Source organism: Macaca thibetana, chromosome 19 (genome assembly GCF_024542745.1).
Source record: "Macaca thibetana thibetana isolate TM-01 chromosome 19, ASM2454274v1, whole genome shotgun sequence".
In the NCBI taxonomy this organism is placed as follows: Eukaryota; Metazoa; Chordata; class Mammalia; order Primates; family Cercopithecidae; genus Macaca; species Macaca thibetana.
Window position 1 is genome coordinate 41,510,375 of NC_065596.1, and position 24,874 is coordinate 41,535,248.

At 43.8% G+C, this 24,874-nt stretch overlaps 1 protein-coding gene across 10 annotated transcripts in view; it reads left to right on the forward strand.

Annotated features, from left to right (window-relative positions):
* The first annotated feature begins 3,766 nt into the window (after positions 1-3,766).
* The window catches only part of ZNF383 (zinc finger protein 383), a 32,068-nt gene continuing 10,960 nt past the window's right edge, over positions 3,767-24,874 (forward strand). The window contains exons 1-6 of one of the 10 annotated variants that reach the window (XM_050769116.1): positions 3,767-4,756; positions 6,043-6,192; positions 13,848-14,324; positions 17,842-17,895; positions 23,324-23,450; positions 23,753-23,848. In XM_050769116.1, the coding sequence (XP_050625073.1) occupies positions 17,887-17,895; positions 23,324-23,450; positions 23,753-23,848 (232 nt within the window). In that variant the 5' untranslated portion in view covers positions 3,767-4,756; positions 6,043-6,192; positions 13,848-14,324; positions 17,842-17,886. Of the gene's footprint in view, positions 4,812-6,042; positions 6,193-12,286; positions 14,325-17,841; positions 17,896-23,323; positions 23,451-23,752; positions 23,849-24,874 lie in introns of those variants that run through there. The other 9 variants (XM_050769121.1, XM_050769120.1, XM_050769115.1 and 6 more) reach the window with 9 other exon arrangements.

Consider the following 24,874-nt stretch of genomic DNA (forward strand, 5'->3'; position numbering starts at 1 on the left):
GTAGGGAGGGTTGGAGAAGGCGTGTCAGAAAAACTCCACATATTTTGTGTTAGAAATGAAACATTCTGGAAGTATTGAGTGTTGTGAGAGTATATTTTTAAAAACCAGTTTGTTTTTCCTATGCAACTGTATAAAAAGACATATCAAGTCTCACTCCCCCCGCCACCCCAATCACTATAGGTTACCACTATAGGTATTGTTTCCGGTTCACGTTTCCAATACTTCTTTTTTCCTATCTTTTCTTTTTTTAGTGCATATAAACAAATGCTTATGTCTAATCTGATTTCCTTTTCTTTTTTTAGACAAACTATGTTATACTGTTCTATACTTTCCATTTTTTTATATATTCTAGAATTAATGTCATTCTGTAGAGATGACATTTTTTTTTTCTGCTATGTGTGTACCGGCTGCATAAAACTTTATGATGTGACTGTGGTGATTTGAGCTGCTGCCGTTATCAAATACTAAGCATCTATGTGGACCTTCCTCCCTCCCTCCCTCTCTCTCTCTCTCTTTCTTTCTTTGACGGAGTTTTGCTCCAGGCTGGAGTGCAGTGGTTCGATCTTGGCTCACTGCAACCTCTGCCTCCCAGGTTCAAGCGATTCTCCTGCCTCAGCCTCCTGAGTAGCTGGGATGACAGGCGCGTGCCACAACGCCCAACGAATTCTTTGTATTTTTAGTAGAGACGGGGTTTCATCATGTTGACCAGGTTGGTCTTGAACTCCTGACCTCAGGTGATCCACCCATCTCGGCCTACCAAAGTGCTGGGATTACAGGCGTAAGCCACCGCGCCTGGCTGTGGATGTTTACTTCTATATTTCCCATCATCCTCCCTTGGTCTGTCTCTCTGACCACACACAAATAGTACACTGTTTTAAGTATAGAGGCTTTATCATGTACCTCATATAACCTCACGAGGTTATACGTACGTAACTTCAATTCTACTTTCTGTCTCTATGAATACACCTATTCTAGGCACCTCATATAAGTGGATTCAGACAATATTTGTCCTTTTGGTCTGGCTTATCTCACTTCGCATAGTGTTGAAAAAGAAAAGAAACTTTTTATCTGAGGAATGCAAGCCCTCTTTACATGATCAGGCCCAGAGAGGGGTTGGGATGACACAGCTGTTGTGGTGGCTCATGCCTGTAATCCCAGCACTTTGGGAGGCCACGGTGGGAGGATTATTTGAGGCCAGGAGTTTGAGTAGACTGGGCAACATAGCTAAACCCCCTCTCTATAATTTTTTTTTTCCAATTAGCCAGGTGTAGTGGTGCACACCGATAGTCCCAGCTACTCAGAAGGCCTAAGCGGAAGGATGCTTAAGTCTGGGAGTTTGACGCTGCAGTGAGCCATGATCATACCTCTGCATTCCAGCCTGGGTGACAGAGCAAGACCTTGTCTCTTAAAAAAAAAAAAAAAAAAAAGGCTGGGTGAGGTGGCTCACATCTGTAATTCCAGCACTTTGCGAGGCCAAGGCAGGCAGATCACTTGAGGTCAGGAGTTCAAGACCAGCCTGGCCAACATGGTGAAACCCTGTCTCTACTTAAAAAAAAAAAAAAAATTAGCCAAGTGTGGTGGTGGTTGCCTGTAATCTCAGCTACTAGGGAGGCTGAGGCAGGAGAATCACTTGAACCCAGGAGGCAGGGGTTGCAGTGAGCCAAGATCGCACCACTGCACTCCGACTTGGGCAACAGAGGGAGACCCCGACTCAAATAAAGGAGGCTCTGGACAATCTGCTTTTTTCATTTTTCCAAGTTGGAGAAGCTGCCTGCATTCTTCAGCTCATGGGCTCCTTTCATCTTTACACCCAATAATGGCTGGTCATGTCTTTCTCACAGCGCACAATTCCTACACTGACTTTTATGCCTTCTTCCTCATTTCAGACCCCATGTGATTACACTGGGTCTAACTGGACAATCCAGTATAATCCCCTATGTTAAGGTCAGCTGAGTAGCAACTTTAATTCTACCTGTTAATTTAATTCTCCTTGCCATGTAACATAGTACATTCACAAGTCCCAGGAACTGGCATGTGGGTATTTTGCGGGGAGCGTTATCCTGCCTACTTTAGATGTTGAGGTCATTCAAGAGGAAAATGATAGTTTTGTTAACATGTGATGTTAGAACCACTGAACTTTCATCTGGAAAATAATAACTTTGAACATTACCTCATATACACAAAAACTAACTTCAAGTGGCTGATGGACCAAAAATAAAAACTAAAACTATACAACCCTTAGAATAAAACTTAGGAGAAATTCTTTACAACACTAGGGGAGACAAAGATTCTTAGAAAGACCAGAAAGCATGAAGCACATTTTAAAGGTGAGAAATTGGATTTCATCAAAAGTAAAAACTGCTTTTTGAAAGACATCATGAAGAAACTGAGGGTTGGGCACAGTGGCTCACACCTATAATAACACAGCGAGACCCCCATCTCCACAAAACACAAGAAAGTTAGTTGGGCGTGGTGGTGCACACCTGCAGTCCCAGCTACTCAGGAGGATCTACTAAACCCAGGAGGTCAAGGCTGTGGTGAGCTGTGTTCACGCCACTGCACTCCAGACTAGGCAACAGAGCAACACCCTGTCTCAAAAAAAAAAAGAAAAAAAAAAACCCAAAACCTGAGAAGGTAAGCCCCAGGCAGGGAGAGAATATTTGCAATTTGCAATATATATATTTGGCAAATGACTTTTACCCAAACATATAAAGAACTGTTACAACTCAATAATAAGACAACCAATTTTAAAATAATATTTATTATTATTTTTTTTTGAGATGGAGTTTTGCTCTTGTTGCTGTGGCTGAAGTGCAACAGTGTGATCTCGGCTCACAGCAACCTCTGCCTCCCCGGTTCAAGTGATTCTCCTGCAGGGATTACAGGCATGCACCGCCACACCCGGCCAATTTTGTATTTTTAGTAGAGACAGTGTTTCTCTAGGTTGATCAGGTTGGTCTCGAACCCCCGAACTCAGGTGATCTGCCCGCCTCAGCCTCCCAAAGTGCTGGGATTACAGGCCTGAGCCACTGCGCCCGGCCGAATATTTTCAATAGATGTCACAAAAGAAGATAAAAGAATGGCAAATAAGTATATGAAAGTATGCTAAGTTCATTGACATCAGGAAATGCAAATTAAAAACATAATTTGATACTACTGCTCATTCCTTAGAATAGTCAATAGATGCCTGATACAGGGATGGGGAGGTGGGAATCGACTTAACAATCTGGGGGGCGGAGGGCGGTGAATAAAAATATTCTGTATGCGCTGGGCGCGATGGCTCACGCTTGTAATCCCAGCACTTTGGGAGGCCGATGCGGGCGGATCACGAGGTCAGAAGTTCGAGGTCAGGAGTTCTATACCAGCCTGGCCAACACAGTGAAACCCTGTCTCTACTAAAAACACAAAAATTAGCCGGGCATGGTGGCGGACGCCTGTAATACCAGCTACTCCCAAGGCTGAGGCAGGAGAATCACTTGAACCTGCGAGGCTGAGCTTGCAGTGAGCCGAGATCGCGCCACTGCACTCTAGCCTCGGTGACAAAGCTAGACTCCAACTCAAAAAATAAAAAAAATTTAAAAATTAAATATCCAGTAACACAAAGGATAAACGCTTGAGGGGACAGACACCCCATTTTACATGATATGATTCGTACGCATTGCATGCCTGTATCAAAACAATCAAAAATCTCATGTACCCCATAAATATATACACCTACTATATACCCACAGAAATTTAACTAAAAAGCTTAAAATTTTTTTTAATTTTTAAAAATGTTCTATATCCTGATTATGATGGCGGTGACAAGGATTTAAACATTCGTTGAAACTTATCAAACGTTTCACTTAAAATGAGGGCATTTTATTGTATCTAAATTATGCTTCAGTAAAGTTGATTTTTAAAAGACATGCACACAAATATAATTTACAAATCATATCATTAGCTCGTTTATGGTGTACCATTCAGTCATTCTTAGAGTATTCCAAGTTGTGCAAACATCATTATCTAATTCAAGAAGCTTTACATTACCCCAAAAAGGAACCCTTTAGCTATTACCACTCACAGTTCCCCTAATCCTGCTAGTCCTAAAAAACTCTTACTCCTTTTCCGTAGATTTGCCTATTTTAAATATTTCATATAAATGCAATCATACAGTATGTGGCTCCTCCACGGACGAAGGCAAAAATGACGATTTAAACAGTCTAGCATTCTCAGAGAGGGTTATAACGCCTAGTAGAGTGGGTCCTGGGTGCGCTCTGCATTGTGGGTCGGCTTGGGGCAGAAAGTCATTTAAGGGACCTCCTTCCACTTGCCGCAGCGCCTCACCCCTTCCGGCTCTAGACTACAGTTCCCAGAAATCCTTGCGACTCTAACCAACTTCTGGCCCGAAGCTGGCGACCTTTTCCTGTTTCTCAAGGAACTCCCTGGGGTTGGCCGGTACCATGGAGGAAGATTGTCTTCAGGGTGCAGGGCCAGCGTCCTATGGCAGTTTCACTCTGAGCCTGTGTCTGGATCACGGAGACGCAGAGTAGCCGTTCGGAGTGGGGAGCAGGGATGTCCCGGAACTGTGCAGCAGCAGGAACCCGAAGGACCGGGCGCCATCTTCTCCGCGCGGTCCTACTCCGGACTGTATTTCCCAGAGATCCCCGCGAGTCCAAGGCAGCCGTTTCATTTGCCTGCTGGACCCTCGGCCTCAAGGGTAGGGGAAGTGCGCGGTGAGCGGCCTGGGTCTTGCGGGCTCGGCTGGGGCCCGCAGGTTCGTGCCTGGGAGTTTGAAGGGACTGACCAGGCTGGTTTGGAGTGTCAGGCATGTATGAGTTGGTCGGGCTGATGAAGGGGGTAGGGAGGAGGCGGGCGCGAGGCGTGGACTTACGTGTGTGTTACCTTATGTAACTGTGCCTTGCTGTGTGCGCGGGTGTGATTTTATATACTCGTTGTGGTTGTGTGATTGTCACAATGTAAGGCTGTGTGTGTAGGTATGACTGTGTCCCGTGTTGGGACTGTGATTGTGTGTGTCTGTGTAACTTTGCGTGACATTGTAGAGGGTGTTTGTGTGGAGAGAATCTGATGATGAGGCTGTGACTGTGTGTTACTCTGAGGGGTGCGTGTGTAATTGTGTTTGTATGACTGTTAGCAGCGCTTAAGTGTACTGGATGCCTTACTGAGTGACAACGTGAGAATGTGAGAGTGTGACCATGTAACTTTATGTGGCACTGTGTCTGCGGTTGGAAAGTGCGTGTAATTGTGCCGGGGTGACGATATGTGCGTCGTAATGGTCATTGTGTTATTTTTAATGTGTGATTGTGTGTAGTGCTCAGTAGGGGTCCTGGGGAGGGGGGAACTGTGACTTTGTGTGGCTCAGTAGTGAGTGTGATATTGTGACTATCTGTAGCACTCTGGTTTTGAATGGTGCTATGTTTGGGGGGTCTCGCATACATGCGAGTATGACTGTGTATCCTCGAGGTAGATGTGGGACAATGATTGTGTGACCATATATAGTGTTACTGTTTGGGTGAGGTGTGCCTGTGGAGGTGTATGTGGGTCCCCATGGTGGCTAGGTGACTGCAGCATTGGGTATGGGGTGCTTGTGACTGTCTTTGTGACTCCAGCTCTCCCTGTGAGGTCAGTACAGATTCTCATGGAGAGGAGAGACATCACCCCTCTGATACCGAGAATGCACAGGACATCCTACACTTCTCTGGTTTTGTTTTGTTTTAAGATGGAGTTTCGCTGTTGTTGCCCAGGCTGTAGTGCAATGGTGCAATCTCGGCTCACCGCAACCTCTGTCTCCCCGGTTCAAGCGATTCTCCTGCCTCATCCTCCTGAGTAGCTGGGATTACAGGCATGCGTCACCACGCCCTGCTAATTTTGTGTTTTTAGTAGAGACGGGGTTTCTCTGTGTTGGTCAGGCTGGTCTCGAACTCCCCACCTCAGGTGATCCTCCTGCCTCAACCTCCCAAGGTGCTGAGATTACAGGCTTGAGCCACTGTGCTGGGCCGTCTACACTTCTCTGACCTCCCCCATCCCTTCTTCTCTTCATAGATAGTAGCTGTAGATCCAGAATGACCTCTGATCTGCTCAGTCTGAGCCACAAGAAAGGCCTGGCATCTCATGATTCCTTTCTTCTTCAGCTCTGCTATTCTCAGAGAGTTACCCAGAGGAAGAATGACTGTTGACCAAACCAAATACAAGGTGCATTGGGTTTCCTTTTTGCTTCTCTTCTCTGGATAGTCGTGGTTAACATGGAGTCAGCAAGTGACCTGGTTCTTATAAGTTTCTATTCAAGAAAATGATGAGAAGCCTTGGGGTGGACGCAGAGAGCCCAGTAGTCTGTTACTTCTTTCTACAAAATGTTCACTTATTAATTTAGAAAATAGAACACTTTTCCCAGTGTGCTAAAGTTTTGTTTTTTTTTTTAACACACACACACTCCCCCCTCCTCTGTCTCACACACACCCACACAATTCCAAAGAATTTGGAAAATAGGGAGTTACAAACAGCAAAAGTAAATCTACTATCCAGAAACAACCCAGTAATATTTTGGTCTATTTCCTTCTAGTGAGTTTCCTATGCACACATACATTATTTTCAAGATTGGAATTTTATGACATTTACCGTTTCATATCTTGTATTTTCACTAAAAATTATGTATGGTTCTTATATTTGGTTTTCTTTTCTTTCTTTTTCTTTTTTTTTTTTGGTCTCGAGATGGAGTCTTGCTCTGTTGCCGAGGCTGGAGTGCAATGGCGCGATCTCAGCTCACCCAGGCTGGAGTGCAATAGCTAGATCTCAGCTCACTGCAACCCCCGCCTCCCAAGTTTAAGTGATTCTCCTGCCTCAGCCTCCTGAGTAGCTGTGATTACAGGCACCTGCCATCATGCCTGGCTAATTTTTATATTTTTGTAGAAACGGGGTTTCACCATGTTGGCCAGGCTGTTCTTGAACTCCTGAACTCAGGTGAGACCTCCCAAAGTGCTGGGTTTACAGGTGTGAACCACTGCTCCTGGCCTATATTTGGTTTTCTTTGTTTAATCCCTTTATATTACATCATACAGAAAACTAGTTAAAATATAGACATGTAGTTTAAGAAGTAATTATAAAGAGACCCTCTGCTCAAAAACTTGCTTCAGCACTCCAGAAGGGCCCTCCAGTCCTTCCACCAGAATAAACTTACCCTACCTCCCTCTTTAGGTAACACTTATCCTGACTTTGGTAATCGTTATTCTTGACTTTTTCAAAAAAGTTTTGTTTTGTTTTTATCACATATCTGCTTATCTCTAAACAATATAGTTTAGTTTTACCTTTTTAACACTATATAAATGAAATTGTACTGTATAATGTTGTTTTGAGTCTTGGCTTTCTTGTAAAATATTATATTTGGGCCAGGCGCAGTGGTTCACGCTTGTAATCCCGGCACTTTGGGAGGCCGAGGTGGGCAGATCACTTGAGGTTAGGAGTTCGGGACCAGCCTGACCAACACGCAGAAACCCCGTCTCCACTAAAAATACAAAAAAATTAGCCATTCATGGTGGCACATGCCTGTAATCCCAGCTACTCGGGAGGGTGAGGCAGGAGAATTACTTGAACCTAGGAGGCAGAGGTTGCAGTGAGCCGAGATTGTACCATTGCGCTCCAGCTTGGGCAACAAGAGCAAAACTCCAACTTAAAAAATAAAAATAAAAAAATAAAATAAAATACTATGTTTGTTAGCCTCACCCTCGCTGTTATACATAGCTGCAGTTCAGACATTGGTTATTTCCTGTATGATAGGGCTGCTGTGAAAATGTTTTTACACGTATACCAGTATATATACATGCATACCTTCCTAGGATATAAGTGTATGAAGGAATTCCTGGGCCATACAGTACATTTTGCATCTTCAAATTTCCTAGATAATGCTGAACTGATCTACAGTATAGTTTTACAAATTAAATTCCTACCAACAGTTTATTAACCTAATAGTAATCTTGTATTATAACACATGGTTATTTGGTATTCTAATCTTTAATGAATCTGCTGATACCATGATATATCATGTTGTTTTAGAAGTATAACATACTAGCCGGGCGCGGTGGCTCAAGCCTGTAATCCCAGCACTTTGGGAGGCCGAGACGGGTGGATCACGAGGTCAGGAGATCGAGACCATCCTGGCTAACACGGTGAAACCCCGTCTCTACTAAAAAATACAAAAAAAAACTAGCCAGGCGAGGTGGCGGGTGCCTGTAATCCCAGCTACTCGGGAGGCTGAGGCAGGAGAATGGCGTGAACCCGGGAGGCGGAGCTTGCAGTGAGCTGAGATCCGGCCACTGCACTCCAGCCCGGGTGACAGAGCGAGACTCCGTCTCAAAAAAAAATAAGAAAATAAAAATAAGTAAAAAAAGAAGTATAACATACATTCTGGGCCAGGCATGATGATAATCCCAGCTCTTTGGGAGGCCCACTGGGTAGATCGCTTGAGCCCAGGAGTTTGAGACAAGCCCAGACAAGATGGTGAAATCCCATCTCTACAAAAAGTACAAAAATTAGCCAGGCATGGTTACATGCTGCTATGGTCCCAGGTACTCAGGGATAAGGTGGGAGGATTGCTTGAACCTAGGGAGGTTGAGGCTGCAGTGAGCTGCGATTGGTCTTGCAGCCGGGGCAACAAAGGAAGACCCTGTCTCAAATATATATATATATATAAAACATACATTCTAAAAAGTACAAAATCAAAGTATATGACCTGATGACTTGCATAAAAGTGAGCATATTCCTTTAACCAGACCTCAAATCTGATAAGGAAATAGAACATTATTGGCATTACAGAAGCCCAAGTCTTGTCCAGTTCACTCACTACCCACTTCTCCCAAAGGTAACTATTATTTTGTCTTCCATGGCCATAGAGTCATTTTACCTATACTTGAATTTTGCTTGGCTTCTTTTTTTTTCACTTTTTTTTTCCTACTGTCAATCTCACTTGGACATGATGCTTGGCTTCTTTTACTCAATATTGTATTTTATATGTAATATGAATGCATTCTGCAATAATGTGTAGTATAAATATATACAATTTATCCATTAGTTATAGGTGATATAATGAATATAGTGAACACATTATTATTGCTGTTTAAAATTCTGTTGTATGAATATAACACTTTTTTTTTTTGAAGCAGAGTTTCGCTCTTGTTGCCCAAGCTGGAGTACAATGGTACCATCTCAGCTCACCACAACCTCTGCCTCCCGGGTTCAAGCAATTCTCCTGCCTTAGCCTCTCGAGTAGCTGGGATTACAGGCGCACGCCACCACACCCAGCTAATATTTTTGTATTTTTAATACAAACAGGGTTTCACCATGTTAGCCAGGCTAGTCTCAAACTCCTGACCTCAGGTGATCCGCCTGCCTCGGCCTCCCAGAGTGCTGGGATTACAGGCATGAGCCACCATGCCCGCCCGAATATAACACATTTTACTTATCCATTCCATTATTGATTGGCATGTGATTTCATATTGAGGCTACTATGAAAAATGCTGCCGGGAACATTCTTGTACGTGTCTTTTGGTGCACATATGAATGCATTTCTCTTGGGTGTATTTCTAGGAGAGAAATTGCTGGGTCATAGGTTATGTATATATGTTCAACTTTAGTAGATACTGACAGTTTTCTGAAATAGTGGTATCAATCTGTATTCCAAACTGCAGTATAGACTTTATGACAAGAATATATTTTACAACAAGAAGCTTTACTAGAGATAAAGAGGAATAGTTTATAATAAAAAGATCAATTCATCAGTACGATGTAACAGTTCTGAATTTATATGCCTTCATAAAATGGCTTCAAATATATTTGACATAACTAAAAGAAGTAGTAGGCCGGGCGCGGTGGCTCAAGCCTGTAATCCCAGCACTTTGGGAGGCCGAGACGGGCGGATCACGAGGTCAGGAGATCGAGACCATCCTGGCTAACACGGTGAAACCCCGTCTCTACTAAAAAAAATACAAAAAACTAGCCGGGCGCGGTGGCGGGCGCCTGTAGTCCCAGCTACTCGGGAGGCTGAGCCAGGAGAATGGCGGGAACCCGGGAGGCGGAGCTTGCAGTGAGCTGAGATCCGGCCACTGCACTCCAGCCTGGGCGGCAGAGCGAGACTCCGTCTCAAAAAAAAAAAAAAAAATAAAAGAAGTAGTAGATAAATCACAATCTTAGTGGAGAGTTTTTAGCACTCTTCTCAATAGCTGATAGAACAAGTGACAAACCCAATAAAGCTATATGGTATTTGAACAGTGTGATTGACAAGCTTGACCTGATTGATATGTATAGAACAGTGTACCTTACAACTACATAATATACATGCTTTTCAAATGAATATGAGACATTTATCCAAATTGATCATATGCTGGACCACAAAAGGAGTCTCAATAAATTTCAAAGGAATGAAATAATACTGTAACTTTCCTGACCAGAGTAGGTTAAGCTAGAAGTCAATAACAAGAAGATAATTAGAAATATCCCAGCTAGGTGTGGTGACTTATGCCTGTAATCCCAGCACTTTGGGAAACCAAGGCAGGAGGATCGCTTGATCCCCGAAATTTGAGACCACCCTGGGCAATATAGCAAGACCCCATTTCTAAATTTAAAAAACACAAAGAGATATCGCAATGTTTGGGATTTAAGCAATGTATTTATAAATAACTGGTGACTCAAAGAATAAATAAATTGCAGTAGATATTTAAAATATTTTAAACAGTGATAATGAAAAATAACATCAAAATTATGTTTCTAAAGCTGAATATGAGGAAAATATATAGCTGCAAATGCATATGTTAGAAAAAAATGAATGTTGGCTGGGCGCCGTGGCTCACGCTTATAATCCCAGCACTTTGGGAAGCCGAGGCGGGTGGATCACGAGGTCAGGAGTTCAAGACCAGCCTGGCCAATATGGTGAAACCCCATCTCTACTAAAAATGCAAAAAAAATCAGCTGGGTATGGTGGCAGGTGCCTATAATCCCGTCTGCTTGAGAGGCTGAGGCAGAGAATTGCTTGAATCCGGGAGGCAGAAGTTGCAGTGAGCCAAGATCGCGCCACTGCACTCCAGCCTGGGCGACACACACAAAAAAAGAAAAATAAATAAATGAATGTTGAAAAATTAATGATCTGTGTATTCATCTCAAGAAGCTAAGGAAAAGTTTGGTAAGTTAAATCCCCAAAATTAAAATCTAGGAAATAATAAGAATAAAAGCCCAAATATAAAATTTTTAGTTTATTTTCTATTGCATATATTTTGGTATACGTTTTGATGTACATAACGAACATATATTGAAATACGAAATGAATGTACAATGAAGAAAATTAACAAAGGCAAAAGCTTAGTTTTGGGAATTAATGAAATTAATAAATCTCTAACAAAACAAAATATGAGGTAACATAAAAATTGCCCATATCTGATAATAGGAAAATTAAACCAACAACAGACTTAATTTAAAGACTGAGGGCTCGGCCAGGCGCGGTGGCTCAAGCCTGTAATCCCAGCACTTTGGGAGGCCGAGACGGGCGGATCATGAGGTCAGGAGATCGAGACCATCCTGGCTAACACCGTGAAACCCCGTCTCTACTAAAAAATACAAAAAACTAGCCGGGCGAAGTGGCGGGTGCCTGTAGTCCCAGCTACTCGGGAGGTTGAGGCAGGAGAATGGCGTGAACCCGAGAGGAGGAGCTTGCAGTGAGCTGAGATCCGGCCACTGCACTCCAGCCTGGGTGACAGAGCAAGACTCCGTCTCAAAAAAAAAAAAAAAAAAAGACTGAGGGCTCAATTAATTAGCGTTTGGTACCTGGGACTTGGTTCCACAAAATAAGCTCATTGGAATCTGAGCCACTGATCATTTTACCGGGTCCCTTTTTATACTTCATCGAACATGTAAATTTTTCTGGTTTTTTGTTTTTTTCTTTTTTTTAGAGATGGATCTCTCACTCTCTTACCCAGGCTGGAGTGCAGTGGCGCAGTCACAGCTTACTGCAAACTCGACCTCCCGGGCTCCAGTGATTCTCCCACCACAGCCTCCCAGGTAGCTGGGACTACAGACAACATGCCATCATGCCTGGCTTGCTTTTTTCTTTTAGTGATTTTGTTTACATTTTAATTGTGGTATAAAACACGATATAAAGTTTACCATCTTAATCTTTTTTTTTTTTTTTTTTTGAGATGGAGTCTCACTCTGTCACCCAGGCTGGAGTGCAGTGGCATGATCGCAGCTCACTGCAACCTCTGCCTCCTGGGTTCAAGCTATTCTCTTGCCTCAGCCTCCTGAGTAGCTGGGATTACAGGTGCGTGCCACCACGCCTGGCTAATTTGTATTTTTAGTAGAGACGGGATTTTACCATGTTGGTCAGGCTGGTCTTGAACTCTTGACCTCATAATCGCCTGCCTTGGCCTCCCAAAGTGCTGGGATTATAGGCATGAGCCACTATGCCCAGCCATCTTAATATTTTTTTTTTTTGAGATGGAGTTTTGCTCTTGTTGCCTAGGCTGGAGTGCAATGGTGCGATCTCAGCTCACTGCAGCCTCTACCCCCCAGGTTCAAGTGGTCTCCTGCCTCAGCCTCCCAAGTAGCTGGGATTACAGGCCTGTGCCACCAAGCCCAGGTAATTTTGTATTTTTAGTAGAGACGGGGTTTCTCCATGTTGGTCAGGCTGGTCCCAAACTCCTGACCTCAGGTGATCCACCCGCTTTGGCCTCCCAAAGTGCTGGGATTACAGGTGTGAACCACCACACCAAGCTAGTCATTTTTAAATGTACATTCCAGTGTTAAGTATATTCGTATTGTTGTACAACAGATCTTTAGAACTTTTTCATCTTGCAAACTGAATTATAACTATTAAGCTACAATGTCCCATTTCCCTCTTTCCCCAGCCCCTGGCAGCCACCGTTCTACTTTCTGTTTCTATGAGTTTGACTACCTTAGATACCTCTGTAAGTGGAATCATATATAATAGTATTTGTCTTTTTGTGACTGGCTTCTTTCTAATCACAATACCTCAAGATAGAAAGAGGATTCACTGCAGTTAGTCAGTAGACACACACAATAATCCAAGTAGTAATGGGATACAATATAATAATGAATTAGTTAAATGCTTTGATAAATTACCTTGATGTGTTATTTTTTATTATCATTCAGTTTACTTTTTTTTTTTTTTTTTTTTGAGACGGAGTCTCACTCTCTCTCCCAGTCTGGAATGCAGTGGTGCGATCTCAGCTCGCTGCAAACTCCGCCTCCCAGGTTCACGTCATTCTCCTGCCTCAGCCTCTCGAGTAGCTGGGACTACAGGCAACCACCACACCACCAGCTAATTTTTTGTATTTTTAGTACAGATAGGGTCTTGATCTCCTTGACCTTGTGATCCACCTGCCTCGGCCTCCCAAAGTGCTGTGATTACAGGCGTGAGCCACCACACCCAGCCAATTTTTTTTTTTTTTTTTTTTTTTTTTGCAAAGGAGTCTTGCTCTCTCACCAGGATGGAGTGCAATGGCACGATCTCAGCTCACTGCAGCCTCTGCCTCCTGGGTTCAAGTGATTCTCCTGCCTCAGCCTCCCAAGTAGCTGGGACTACAGATGCTCACCACCACGCCCAGCTAATTTGTTTTTTTTTGTATTTTAGTAGAGATGGGGTTTCACCGTGTTGGCCAGGATGGTCTCGATCCCCTTACCTGATAAAATATTTTTAACTTCCATTGCAATTTATTCTTTGAGCCACCAGTTATTTTAAATACATTGCTTAAATCCCTGACTTAGCATAATGTCCTCAGGGTTCAAACATGTAGCATGTGACAGAACTTACTTTTTTGTTGTTATTTGTTTTAATATGCTTTATTTTTTAGGGTGCTTCTAGGTTCACAGTAAAATTGAGCAGAAGGTACAGAGATTTCCCATATGCCTCTTTCACCCGCACATGTATGGTCTCCCCCATCATCAACGTTCCCCATCAGAGTGGTACATTTATTACAACTCATGAACCCATGTGGACACATCATTATCACTGAGTCTATAGTTTACATTAGGGTTCACTCCTGGTGTTATACATCCATGGGTTTGGACAAATGTATAATGACATGTATCTCCATTATGATGTCATGCATATTAATTCCATTGCTCTAAAAGGCCTCTGCCCTGACTGATCCTCCCTCCCTGTCAGCTCCTAATCTTTTTATTGTCTCCATAGTTTTGCCTTTTCCAGAATGTTGTAATCATACAGTATGTAGTCTTTTGAATTGGCTTCTTTCACTTAGTAATGTGCATTTAAGTTTCCTAAGCTGTTGATCATGAGACTGAGTCTCTTTTTATACTTCATCAGACATGTAAGTTTCTATTTTTAATATAGATTTTAATTTTTGTAAGTCAGTTCATTTATTGGACAAGATATGTGCTTTAAATTTTTGCATGGTCTGCAGTTTCACTACAGCTCATCCCCCTGTTATTAAGATACATTGACCTGGGCTAGTGGTATTTTAAAATCTTATTTATTTATTCTTTTCTTGAGATGTAGTCTTGCTCTGTTGCCAGGCTGGAGTGTAGTGGCATGATCTCAGTGCACTGCAACCTTGGCCTCCTGATTCTCCTACCTCAACCTCCCAAGTAGCTGGGATTACAGGCACCCGCCACCACACCCAGCTAATTTTTGTATTTTTAGTAGAGGCAGAGTTTCACCACGTTGGCCAGGATGGTCTTGACCTGTTGACGTCATGATCTGCCCTCCTCAGCCTCCCAAAGTGCTGGGATTACAGGCATGAGCCGCTGTACCCAGCCAGGCATTTTTTAAAAACTTAAATCTCCCTTATTAATATCACTATGTAATTATTAGGGGTTTAATATTGTTAAGAGAATGTTTACTTCCTAGGTGATAATAGGTTGAGTATGTGTAGGGTCCAGCCCTACAGGGCCTGTGGGTTTTTCTCTTTGTGTGTGGAGACGAGAGATTGTAGAAATAAAGACACAAGCCGGGCGCGGTGGCTCAAGCCTGTAATCCCAGCACTTTGGGAGGCCGAGACGGGCGGATCACGAGGTCAGGAGGGTGAAACCCCGTCTCTACTAAAAAATACAAAAAACTAGCCGGCCGAGGTGGCGGACGCCTGTAGTCCCAGCTACTCGGGAGGCGGAGGCAGGAGAATGGCGTGAACCCGGGAGGCGGAGCTTGCAGTGAGCTGAGATCCGGCCACTGCACTCCAGCCTGGGTGACAGCGCGAGACTCCGTCTCCGTCTCAAAAAAAAAAAAAAAAAAAAAAAAAAAAAAAAAAAAAAAGACACAAGACAAAGAGAACAAAAGACAGCTGAGCCTGGGGAACAGCTACCACCAAGACACGGAGACTGGTAGCGGCCCCGAATGCCTGGTCACGCTGTTATTTATTGTGTATAAGGCAAAGGGGCAGGGTATGGAGTGAGAGTAATCTCCAATGATAGGTAAGGTCATGCGAGTCATGTGTCCACCGGACAGGGGGCCCTTCCCTATTTGGTCGCCGAGGCAGAGAGAGAGAGAGAGGGGACAGTTTACATCATTATTTTTTTTAATGTATTTTAAAGACTTTAGTACTTTTACTAATTTCGTTACTGTTATTTAGAGGGCGGAGCCAGGTGTACAGGGCAGAACATGAAAGCAGACCATGGGCGTGACTGCTGAAGCACAGCATCACAGGGAGACGGTTAGGCCTCTGGATGGCTGTGGGCGGGCCTGACTGATGTCAGGCCTTTTACGAGAGGTGGTGGAGCAGTGTGTTTTAACTCCTCCGGAGAAAGGGGGACTCGTTTTCCCAGTCTGTTAAGTAACGGGTGCCTACCCAGGCACTGGTGCTGCCGCTAGACCAAGAAGCCCTCTAGTGGCCCTGTCTGGGCATAACAGAGGGCTCACGATTTTGTTTGGGCCATTTTTTACCGTGTCCCTTTAGTTTTTATCTCTGTACCGTGTTCCTTTAGTTTCTATCTCTGTATGACCTGGGTTTTTATAGGTTATAATTGTAGCGCAAAGATTATTATTGGAATAAAGAGTAATGCTACAAACTAATGATTAATAATATTTATATATAGTTATAATTTATTTTTGGTACAACTATTTTTATTCTATATATTTTGTGTATTATACTAAAACAGCTTGTACCCTAGGTCTCTTGCCTTAACACCTGGTTGGCTTGCCGCCCACAGTATGCCATAAGCTTTAAGCTCTCTTTTGGAACATTTGGCTAATTTGTTATTTTATTGTATCCCATTTCTATCCTTGGTTTTGTGTATGTGTACTAACTGCAGTGAATCTCCTATCTTGGGATATTGTGTGAGGCCACTGTTGTGATGGGTCCTCTGACTTTGGTACAGTTTTTCCTTTTTCTGGGACTAACTGGCTTTTTCAAACTTCCTGAGTTTATTCTTTTTATCTTGTATAGATGGAAACAAGCCGCAAATACTGGAACTATAAAAAACAGGATGAGAAAAAAACACATAGATAATCACTCTCTAATTATTGTATGTAAAAAAAAACACTTTTATCCACCTACCTTTTTTGTGTACTTTAAAACAATTTTTTTCTTACATGTTATTGTAGACTTAGAGCATTTCACAGCTATTTCAATTGACTGATATCTGTTAAAGACTATCATAGTCTGGTGGAGTGGCAGAAGTATTCTGTTTATTGTTGTGCAAGTTTTCATTCGTTGGCTAATGGGATCACCTTTCAGGAGACTCTTAAAAGGAGTCCTTTGAGCACAGATATTTTTAAAAACAGCCTCACCTTTTGGCAACAGCAAAAGATTGAATTTCTTTTTTTTTTTTTTGAGACAGAGTTTCGTTCTTGTTGCCCAGGCTGGAGTGCAGTGGCACAATCTCGGCTCATTGCAACCTCCAAGCAATTCTCCTGCCTCAGCCTCCCAAGTAGCTGGGATAACAGGCATGTGCCACCATGCCTGGCTAATTTTTTTTTTTTTTAGTAGAAACAGGTTTCTCCATGTTGGTCAGGCTGGTCTTTAACTCCTGACCTCAGGTGATCCACCTGCCTCAGCCTCCCAAAGTGCTGAGATTACGGGTGTGAGCCACTGGGCCCAGCCTTTTTTTTTTTTTTTTTTTTTTTTGAGTCAGAGTCTTACCCTGTCACCCAAGTTGGAGTGCAATGGCACAATCTCGGCTCACTGCAACCTCTGCCTCCCGGGTTCAAGGGATTCTTGTGCCTCAGCCTTCCAAGTAGCTGGTATTACAAGCATATATATATATTTAAATAAAACAGAGCTAGAAGACTTAGTACCCCCTGCATCCCTTTGTGTTTAGGGGTGGATGCGGGTGTTGTGTGTGTGCATGTGGTGAGGGAAGTTGACTTTTTTAGGGTTGAGAAACAAAAAGACTTGATTAGGGAAGTCTTTGGTCTTTCTGATCTGAGTGCACTGTGTTCCTGGCCAAAAGGCACCATTTGTATGAGTCTAGTCTGGGGACCTGAGGGCTGCAAAGGAGGTCATGATAGCTCAGTCTTGGGTCATAGTAGGTCAGTAGCTCAGGGCAGGCCATAGTAGCTCAATCGTGGATTCAGAGCAACATCACTGAGGTGGGACAAGGTCTGGCCCGAATCCCTTGGCTAAGGCAGGAACTTAGGTTGTTTGCATGAGGGAGAATGAATCTGGGTCCTTGTCTTCCCTTGGATCCAGTTACCCAGGATCCATCTTGCTGCAACTAAAGCCTGGGGTTTGTAGGGTTAAGGAAGGAGTAGGATTTGTTCCATATTCCCACTAACTAGAGTTATATCTTAAGACCAAGAAGTATGGAGGTAGTTTTATCCGGCCTCTGGGGTGATTTCTAGAGGGTTTTACTTCCCCAGTCACGCAATCTCAGAACACTATCCTTTTTCAGGAGAATAGCCGCAAGGAAGACTAACCGTCTGCAGTACTGGAAGCCATGGCTGAGGTGAGTTGATGCTTTTTCTTCCCTTCCTGACATTTGGTTTCTTTTTTTAAAAAAAGACATGAGCAATTGCTTTCCTTATCCTGACATTTCTGGCTAACATTTCCCCTTCAGAATCCTGATCCCCATTTCTTCTTAGCTAGATAATTCTATACCATGTCTAAGTATCCCTTTTATTTTTATAAATCAACCAGCATTAATATTTTCATTCCGTAAATACCTATGCATCTTTTTTTTTCAACTCTTTCCCAAGGACTATGATAGGGGATGAAGTATCTCAAGGAAGCAAGAATAGATTCGTAAAATGAACTTACCCTGTCTGGACCATTATTTGATGAGTTGAAGGTGTGAGTTACTTAGATGGGAATATAGAAAAGCCAAGATTATCTGTACAGAGTAGCATTCTCCAGTAAGATAGGATGAAATGTGGTGCTGGTAGTTCCAAATGTTGGATTGTTGCAAAATCCGGTTTAGGCAGCTTTGGGGATCATGGGGTTGGTGGCTGATACAGATCTCTGCAACTCTGTAAGAACATCCTGGAGAGAAGTCCAATTTTAGGTTGACAAGGAAGTTTGGATTGTAAGGAATTTCTGTGAATCATCAAGTTTTCTTTATCTCAGAATTAAGGATAGTGATAATGGATGTTTACAATGGTTCAGCCAATGCATTCAGCCAATGCATAAGTCATTTAGATCACACCATCAGAGCACAGAATAACCTTTTAAGTCTTATCCAGTAATATCTATATTGTAGAAAATTCTACCACCAGAAAAATAATTATTAAAGAATTTGTAAAAGGCCAGGCGCAGTGGCTCACGCCTGTAATCTCAGCACTTTGGGAAGTGGAGGCGAGCAGATCACCTGAGGTCAGGAGTTAGAGACTAGGCTGGCCAACATGGTGAAACCCTATCTCTACTAAAAACACAAAAAATAAGCCAGGCATGGTGGCACATTCCTGTAGTCCCAGCTACTCAGGAGGCTGAGGCAGGAGAATCCTTGAACCTGGGAGGCAGAGATTACAGTGAGCCAAGATCACGCCACTGTACTCCAGCCTGGGCGACATCTCAAAAAAATAAAAATAAAATAACTTTACATATATCTTTTTTGTAGCTTTGATTGATGCTCTAAGATCACATGGGGGTAGTTTAGAATGTATTAGATGAAGGATAGCTTTGGACATAACACAGACCAAGAGTTGAGAACTTTTGCGTCAGGCACAAGCAAACTGATTATAGTTGTGTTATACCAGGTCATGTAGCTGCTGTGTAACGTGACCATAAATAGTCTTCCTGCATAGGACAAGCAAAAGGGGATGATTCATCAATGGGACAGAGATTTAAGACATTCCCTGACTACCCCTTGCATTGTTAGGTGAGGTCTTTTAGCAGAATCATGAAGACCTTTTTTCTCCCTTAATAAGGGAGAAAAATTGATGGCCTGAGAAATTTTTCTCTGTTTTTCAATTTTATGAATTTTTTCAGAAGTTGTAACACTATTATTACTGACTTTTTACTTATTTGATAAACATTAACTATTTTCGTTTTGGTCAGATAAATTATTGACAAAACTAATTAGTATTTTTTGTATAAGTAAGACATTTTCCTTTTTTCCTCAAAAATTTTTTCTTTTCTTTTTTATTTTTTTTGAGACGGAGTCTTGTTCTGTCGCCCAGGCTGGAGTGCAGTGGCCGGATCTCGGCTCACTACAAGCTCCGCCTCCCGGGTTCACGCCATTCTCCTGCCTCAGCCTCCCGAGTAGCTGGGACTACAGGCACCCGCCACCTCGCCCGGGTAGTTTTTTGTATTTTTTAGTAGAGACGGGGTTTCACCGTGTTAGCCAGGATGGTCTTGATCTCCCGACCTCATGATCCGCCCGTCTCGGCCTCCCAAAGTGCTGGGATTACAGGCTTGAGCCACCGCGCCCGGCCCTTTTCTTTTTTTTGAGACGGAGTCTAGCTCTGTTGCCCAGGCTGGAGTGCAGTGGCACAATCTCAGCTCCTGCAGCCTCCACCTCCCAGGTTCAAGCAATTCTCTGCCTCAGCCTCCCGAGTAGCTGGAATTACAGGCGCCCGCCACCATGCCCAGCTAATTTTTTTGTAGTTTGAGTAGAGATGGGGTTTCATCATGTTGGCTAAACTGGTCTTGAACTCCTAACCTCATGATCCACCTGCCTTGGCTTCCCAAAGTGCTGGGATTACAGGCCTGCCACTCCGCCCGGCTAAGTTTTTTGTATTTTTAGTAGAGACGAGATTTCACCATGTTAGCCAGTATGGTCTTGATCTCCTGACCTCATGATCCGCCCGCCTCAGCCTCCCAAAGTGCTGGGATTACACCACCTCATTTTTTTTGATATAGAGTCTCGCTTTCTTGCCCAGGCTGGAGTGCAGTGGTGCAATCTTGGATAACTGAAACCTCTGTCTCCCAGGTTCAAGCGATTCTCCTGTCTCAGACTCCTGAGTAGCTGGGACTACAGGCTCACGCCACCATGCCTGGCTAATTTTTGTATTTTTAGTTGAGACGGGGTTTCACCATGTTGGTCAAACTGGTCTCGAACTCCTGACCTCGTGATCCCCCCGTGTTGACCTCCCAAAATGCTGGGATTATAAGCGTGAGCCACCGCGCCTGGCCTGGGATTTTTTAATCCCATGGGAAATGTCTTAATAGGGGTTTGGCATATCTTTGTTCCAATTTCTACATTGAGGAGGGGAAGAAGCTTTCTTTTTATTAAAGAAAATACACGTCTATTTTATTATTTTTTAATTTTATTTATTTATTTTTTTGAGATGGAGTTTCATTTTTGTCGCCCAGGCTGGAGTGCAGTGGTGCGATCTCTGCTCACCACAACCTCTGCCTCCCAGGTTCAAGCGATTCTCCTACCTCAGCCTCCCAAGTAGCTGGGATTACAGGCATGCGCCACCATGCCCGGCTAATTGTGTATTTTTAGTAAAGACGGGATTTCTCCATGTTGGTCAGGCTGGTCTCGAACTCCCGACCTCAGGTGATCCGCCCACCTCGGCCTCCCAAAGTGCTGGGATTAGAGGCGTGAGCCACTGCGCCCGGCCCACATCTATTTTATTAAATAGATGCCTCAAGCATTAGTTGCTAATGAAACAAAAATACAAATAAAACGTCTAGGCCGGGCGCGGTGGCTCAAGCCTGTAATCCCAGCACTTTGGGAGGCTGAGATGGGCGGATTGCGAGGTCAGGAGATCGAGACCATCTTGGCTAACACAGTGAAACCCCATCTCTACTAAAAAATACAAAAAAACTAGCCGGGCGAGGTGGCGGGCGCCTATAGTCCCAGCTACTTGGGAGGCTGAGGCAGGAAAATGGCGTACACCCGGGAGGCGGAGCTTGCAGTGAGCTGAGATCCGGCCACTGCACTCCAGCCTGGGCGACAGAGCGAGACTCCGTCTCAAAAAAAAAAAAAAAAAAAAAAAAATCTAAATACCCAAATACCACATTTTCTCTAGATTTCCCCAACATGTGCCTCATCTCCCTGTACTTTTTACGTAATATCTCTAGTATCTTCATTTTATTAGTTTTGCAATGTCATTGTCAAGATAGAATTATTTAATGTGGCTTAAGATAACTTTTGTAAGATTTTCAAACCCTAAATTTATAAATCCTATTACAAAAAAAATTATAATAATTTGATATGCGAGTTGTAACAGTGTTGGCCAGTGGGAGTGTCTTCAAGGTGGCCTCTAGTCTTATCAGCATGATCCTAACAGTTTTTGGTTGCTTTCTTGCTTTTTGGTATAACAAGACGTTCAGACTCATCCTGTGCATTTTGTAAAATTTGCTCTTGTGGATTTCATGAAATTAGTTCTTTTCCCAAAGAACCTTGGTTTCTTTTATTTGAAAATGATACTTAGAAACCACAATCTAGGCTGGGTGCAGTGGCTCACACCATAATCCCAGCACTTTGGGAGGCCGAGGCGGGTGGATCACCTGAGATTAGGAGTTTGAGACCAGCCTGGCCAACATGGTGAAACCCTGTCTTTACTTAAAATACAAAAATTAGCCAGGTGTGGTGGTACGTGCCTGTAATCCGAGCTACTCAGGAGGCTCAGGCAGGAGAATTACTTGAACCCAGGAGGCGGTTGCAGTGAGCGGAGATCACGCCACTACACTCTAACCTGGGTGACAAAAGCGAAATTCTGTCTCAAAAAAAAAAAAAAAAGTGGCCAGGCGCGGTGGCTCAAGCCTGTAATCCCAGCACTTTGGGAGGCCGAGACGGGTGGATCACGAGGTCAGGAGATCGAGACCATCCTGGCTAACACGGTGAAACCTCGTCTCTACTAAAAAATACAAAAAACCAGCCAGGCGAGGTGGCGGGCGCCTGTAGTCTCAGCTACTCGGGAGGCTGAGGCAGGAGAATGGCGTGAACCCGGGAGGCGGAGCTTGCAGTGAGCTGAGATCCGGCCACTGCACTCCAGCCTGGGTGACAGAGTGAGACTCCGTCTCAAAAAAATAAATAAATAAATAAATAAATAAATAAAAAGTAAAGAAAAGAAACCACAATCCAGACACTAGGGATGCTCGTTGCTACTAGATTAGTCATCATTTCTAGTCCTTTTCAATGGACCGAGTCAGGAATTTAATATAAACTTCCTACTCTTGCATCTGTTTCTGAGATCTAATGATACAGGTTCTCAGTGACACCAATATAATTACTCATTTTGTATTTATTTATTTATTTATTTATTTATTTTTTTGTTTGTTTGTTTGTTTGTTTTTGAGACGGAGTCTCGCTCTGTCACCCAGGCTGGAGTGCAGTGGCCGGATCTCAGCTCACTGCAAGCTCCGCCTCCTGGGTTCACGCCATTCTCCTGCCTCAGCCTCCCGAGTAGCTGGGACTACAGGCGCCCGCCACCTCGCCCGGCTAGTTTTTTGTATTTTTTTTAGTAGAGACGGGGTTTCACCGTGTTAGCCAGGATGGTCTCGATCTCCTGACCTCGTGATCCGCCCGTCTCGGCCTCCCAAAGTGCTGGGATTACAGGCTTGAGCCACCGCGCCCGGCCTCATTTTGTATTTATTTATTTATTTATTTTTGAGACGGAGTCTCACTCTGTCGCCCAGGCTGGAGTGCAGTGGCCGGATCTCAGCTCACTGCAAGCTCCGCCTCCCGGGTTCACGCCATTCTCCTGCCTCAGCCTCCCGAGTAGCTGGGACTACAGGCACCCGCCACCTCGCCCGGCTAGTTTTTTGTATTTTTTTAGTAGAGACGGCGTTTCACCGTGTTAGCCAGGATGGTCTCGATCTCCTGACCTCGTGATCCACCCGTCTCGGCCTCCCAAAGTGCTGGGATTACAGGCTTGAGCCACCGCGCCCGTCCTACTCATTTTGTATTACCCCGCAGTACAAGCACAGTAGTCGCTGATACATTTTTTTAATTACACAAGTAAGACGTATGTTTATTGTTTCAGGGGTCAGTGATGTTCAGTGATGTGTCCATAGACTTCTCTCAGGAGGAGTGGGACTGCCTGGACCCTGTTCAGAGGGACTTATACAGAGATGTGATGTTGGAGAACTACAGCAATCTGGTTTCAATGGGTAAGGGCATCCGTACCAGTGATTCCCAGTTCTCCTCTGGAATGTCTGCTTCTTCCACAGTGAATTTCTCAGCTGCTTTTCAAGTTACTGGCTGAATTTCTATTCTTTATTACCAAACAAATGGTTTGAGCTGAAATGAGAAGGAAGAATGGGAAATGGGCAACTCCAGTGGGCTGTGGTTGAGGCTTCGTCTTCATCTTTCTTTGGCTGTTCCTGTAGTGGCATCTCTTCCTTGATCCTCAAGGGACTGGATCTCATTTACCCACAGCATAACCATATTCCATATCTTTTCTTGTGAGCAGGACTTTACACTCCTAAGCCTCAAGTGATCTCCTTATTGGAACAAGGGAAAGAGCCCTGGATGGTTGGCAGAGAGCTTACAAGAGGCCTGTGTTCAGGTAAGTGAGAAATGACTGGACAGGAGAAAGGCATGACAGGTCAGAACTCAGCCGGTCAGGAGGAAACAGCACCTTTGAGATATTGTCTCTGAAGCTCCCATCAAGAAACTAGGCCAGTGTAGCAAATGAAGTCCTTTTAGCATAGTTGTTAAGTAACCTGTTTCGCCCTTTTCCTCACTTACCACTCTTTCTACTACTCCTCTCCAACTCTCCTCTTAATTTCAAGTAGAAGGTACCTTTCACTTCTCCTCTAAAAAAAACCCTCTTTTACCCATATTTTAGATTCAGCTGTTTGCTAGCTTCTTTTACTCTCTCTCTGTTTTTTTGTTTTGTTTTTTTTTTTAAGGGCCTGGCTCTGTCACCCAGGCTGGAGTACAGTGACATGATCGTAACTCATTGTAGGCTCAAACTTCTGGGCTTAGGCAGTCTCCCTGCCTCAGCCTTCCAAGTAGCTGAGATCGTAGCCATGTGCCACCATGCCTGGCTAATTCTTTTTCTTCCTCTTCTGCATTTTTTTTTTTTTTTTTTTTGAGACGGAGTCTCGCTCTGTTGCTCAGGCTGGAGTGCAGTGGCATGATCTCGGCTCACTGCAACTTCTGCCTCTCGGGTTCAAGCTATTCTTCTGCCTCAGCCTCCTGAGTAGCTGGGTCTACAGGCACGTGCCACCATGCCCACCTAATTTTTGTATTTTTAGTAGAGATGGGGTTTCACCATATTGGCCAGGCTGGTCTCAAACTCCTGATTCACCCACCTCAGCCTCCCAAAGTGCTGGGATTACAGGCATGAACCACTGCGCCCGGCCCCTCTTCTGCATTTTTTAAACTTGTGCAGGTGTTTTCTACTACCACTCCCCAAAATGATGGAATTGCATCTGTATACACACAGGTGAATATACACACACACGCACACGCACACACACATCTTGCCGAAGTACTGGTCTTCATTATAGCTGCCTGTCAGTGACCTGTTTTATCAGACTGTCTTCAATGTTTCCTTTATCGAACTTTTTTTAATTTCCTGGTTTGT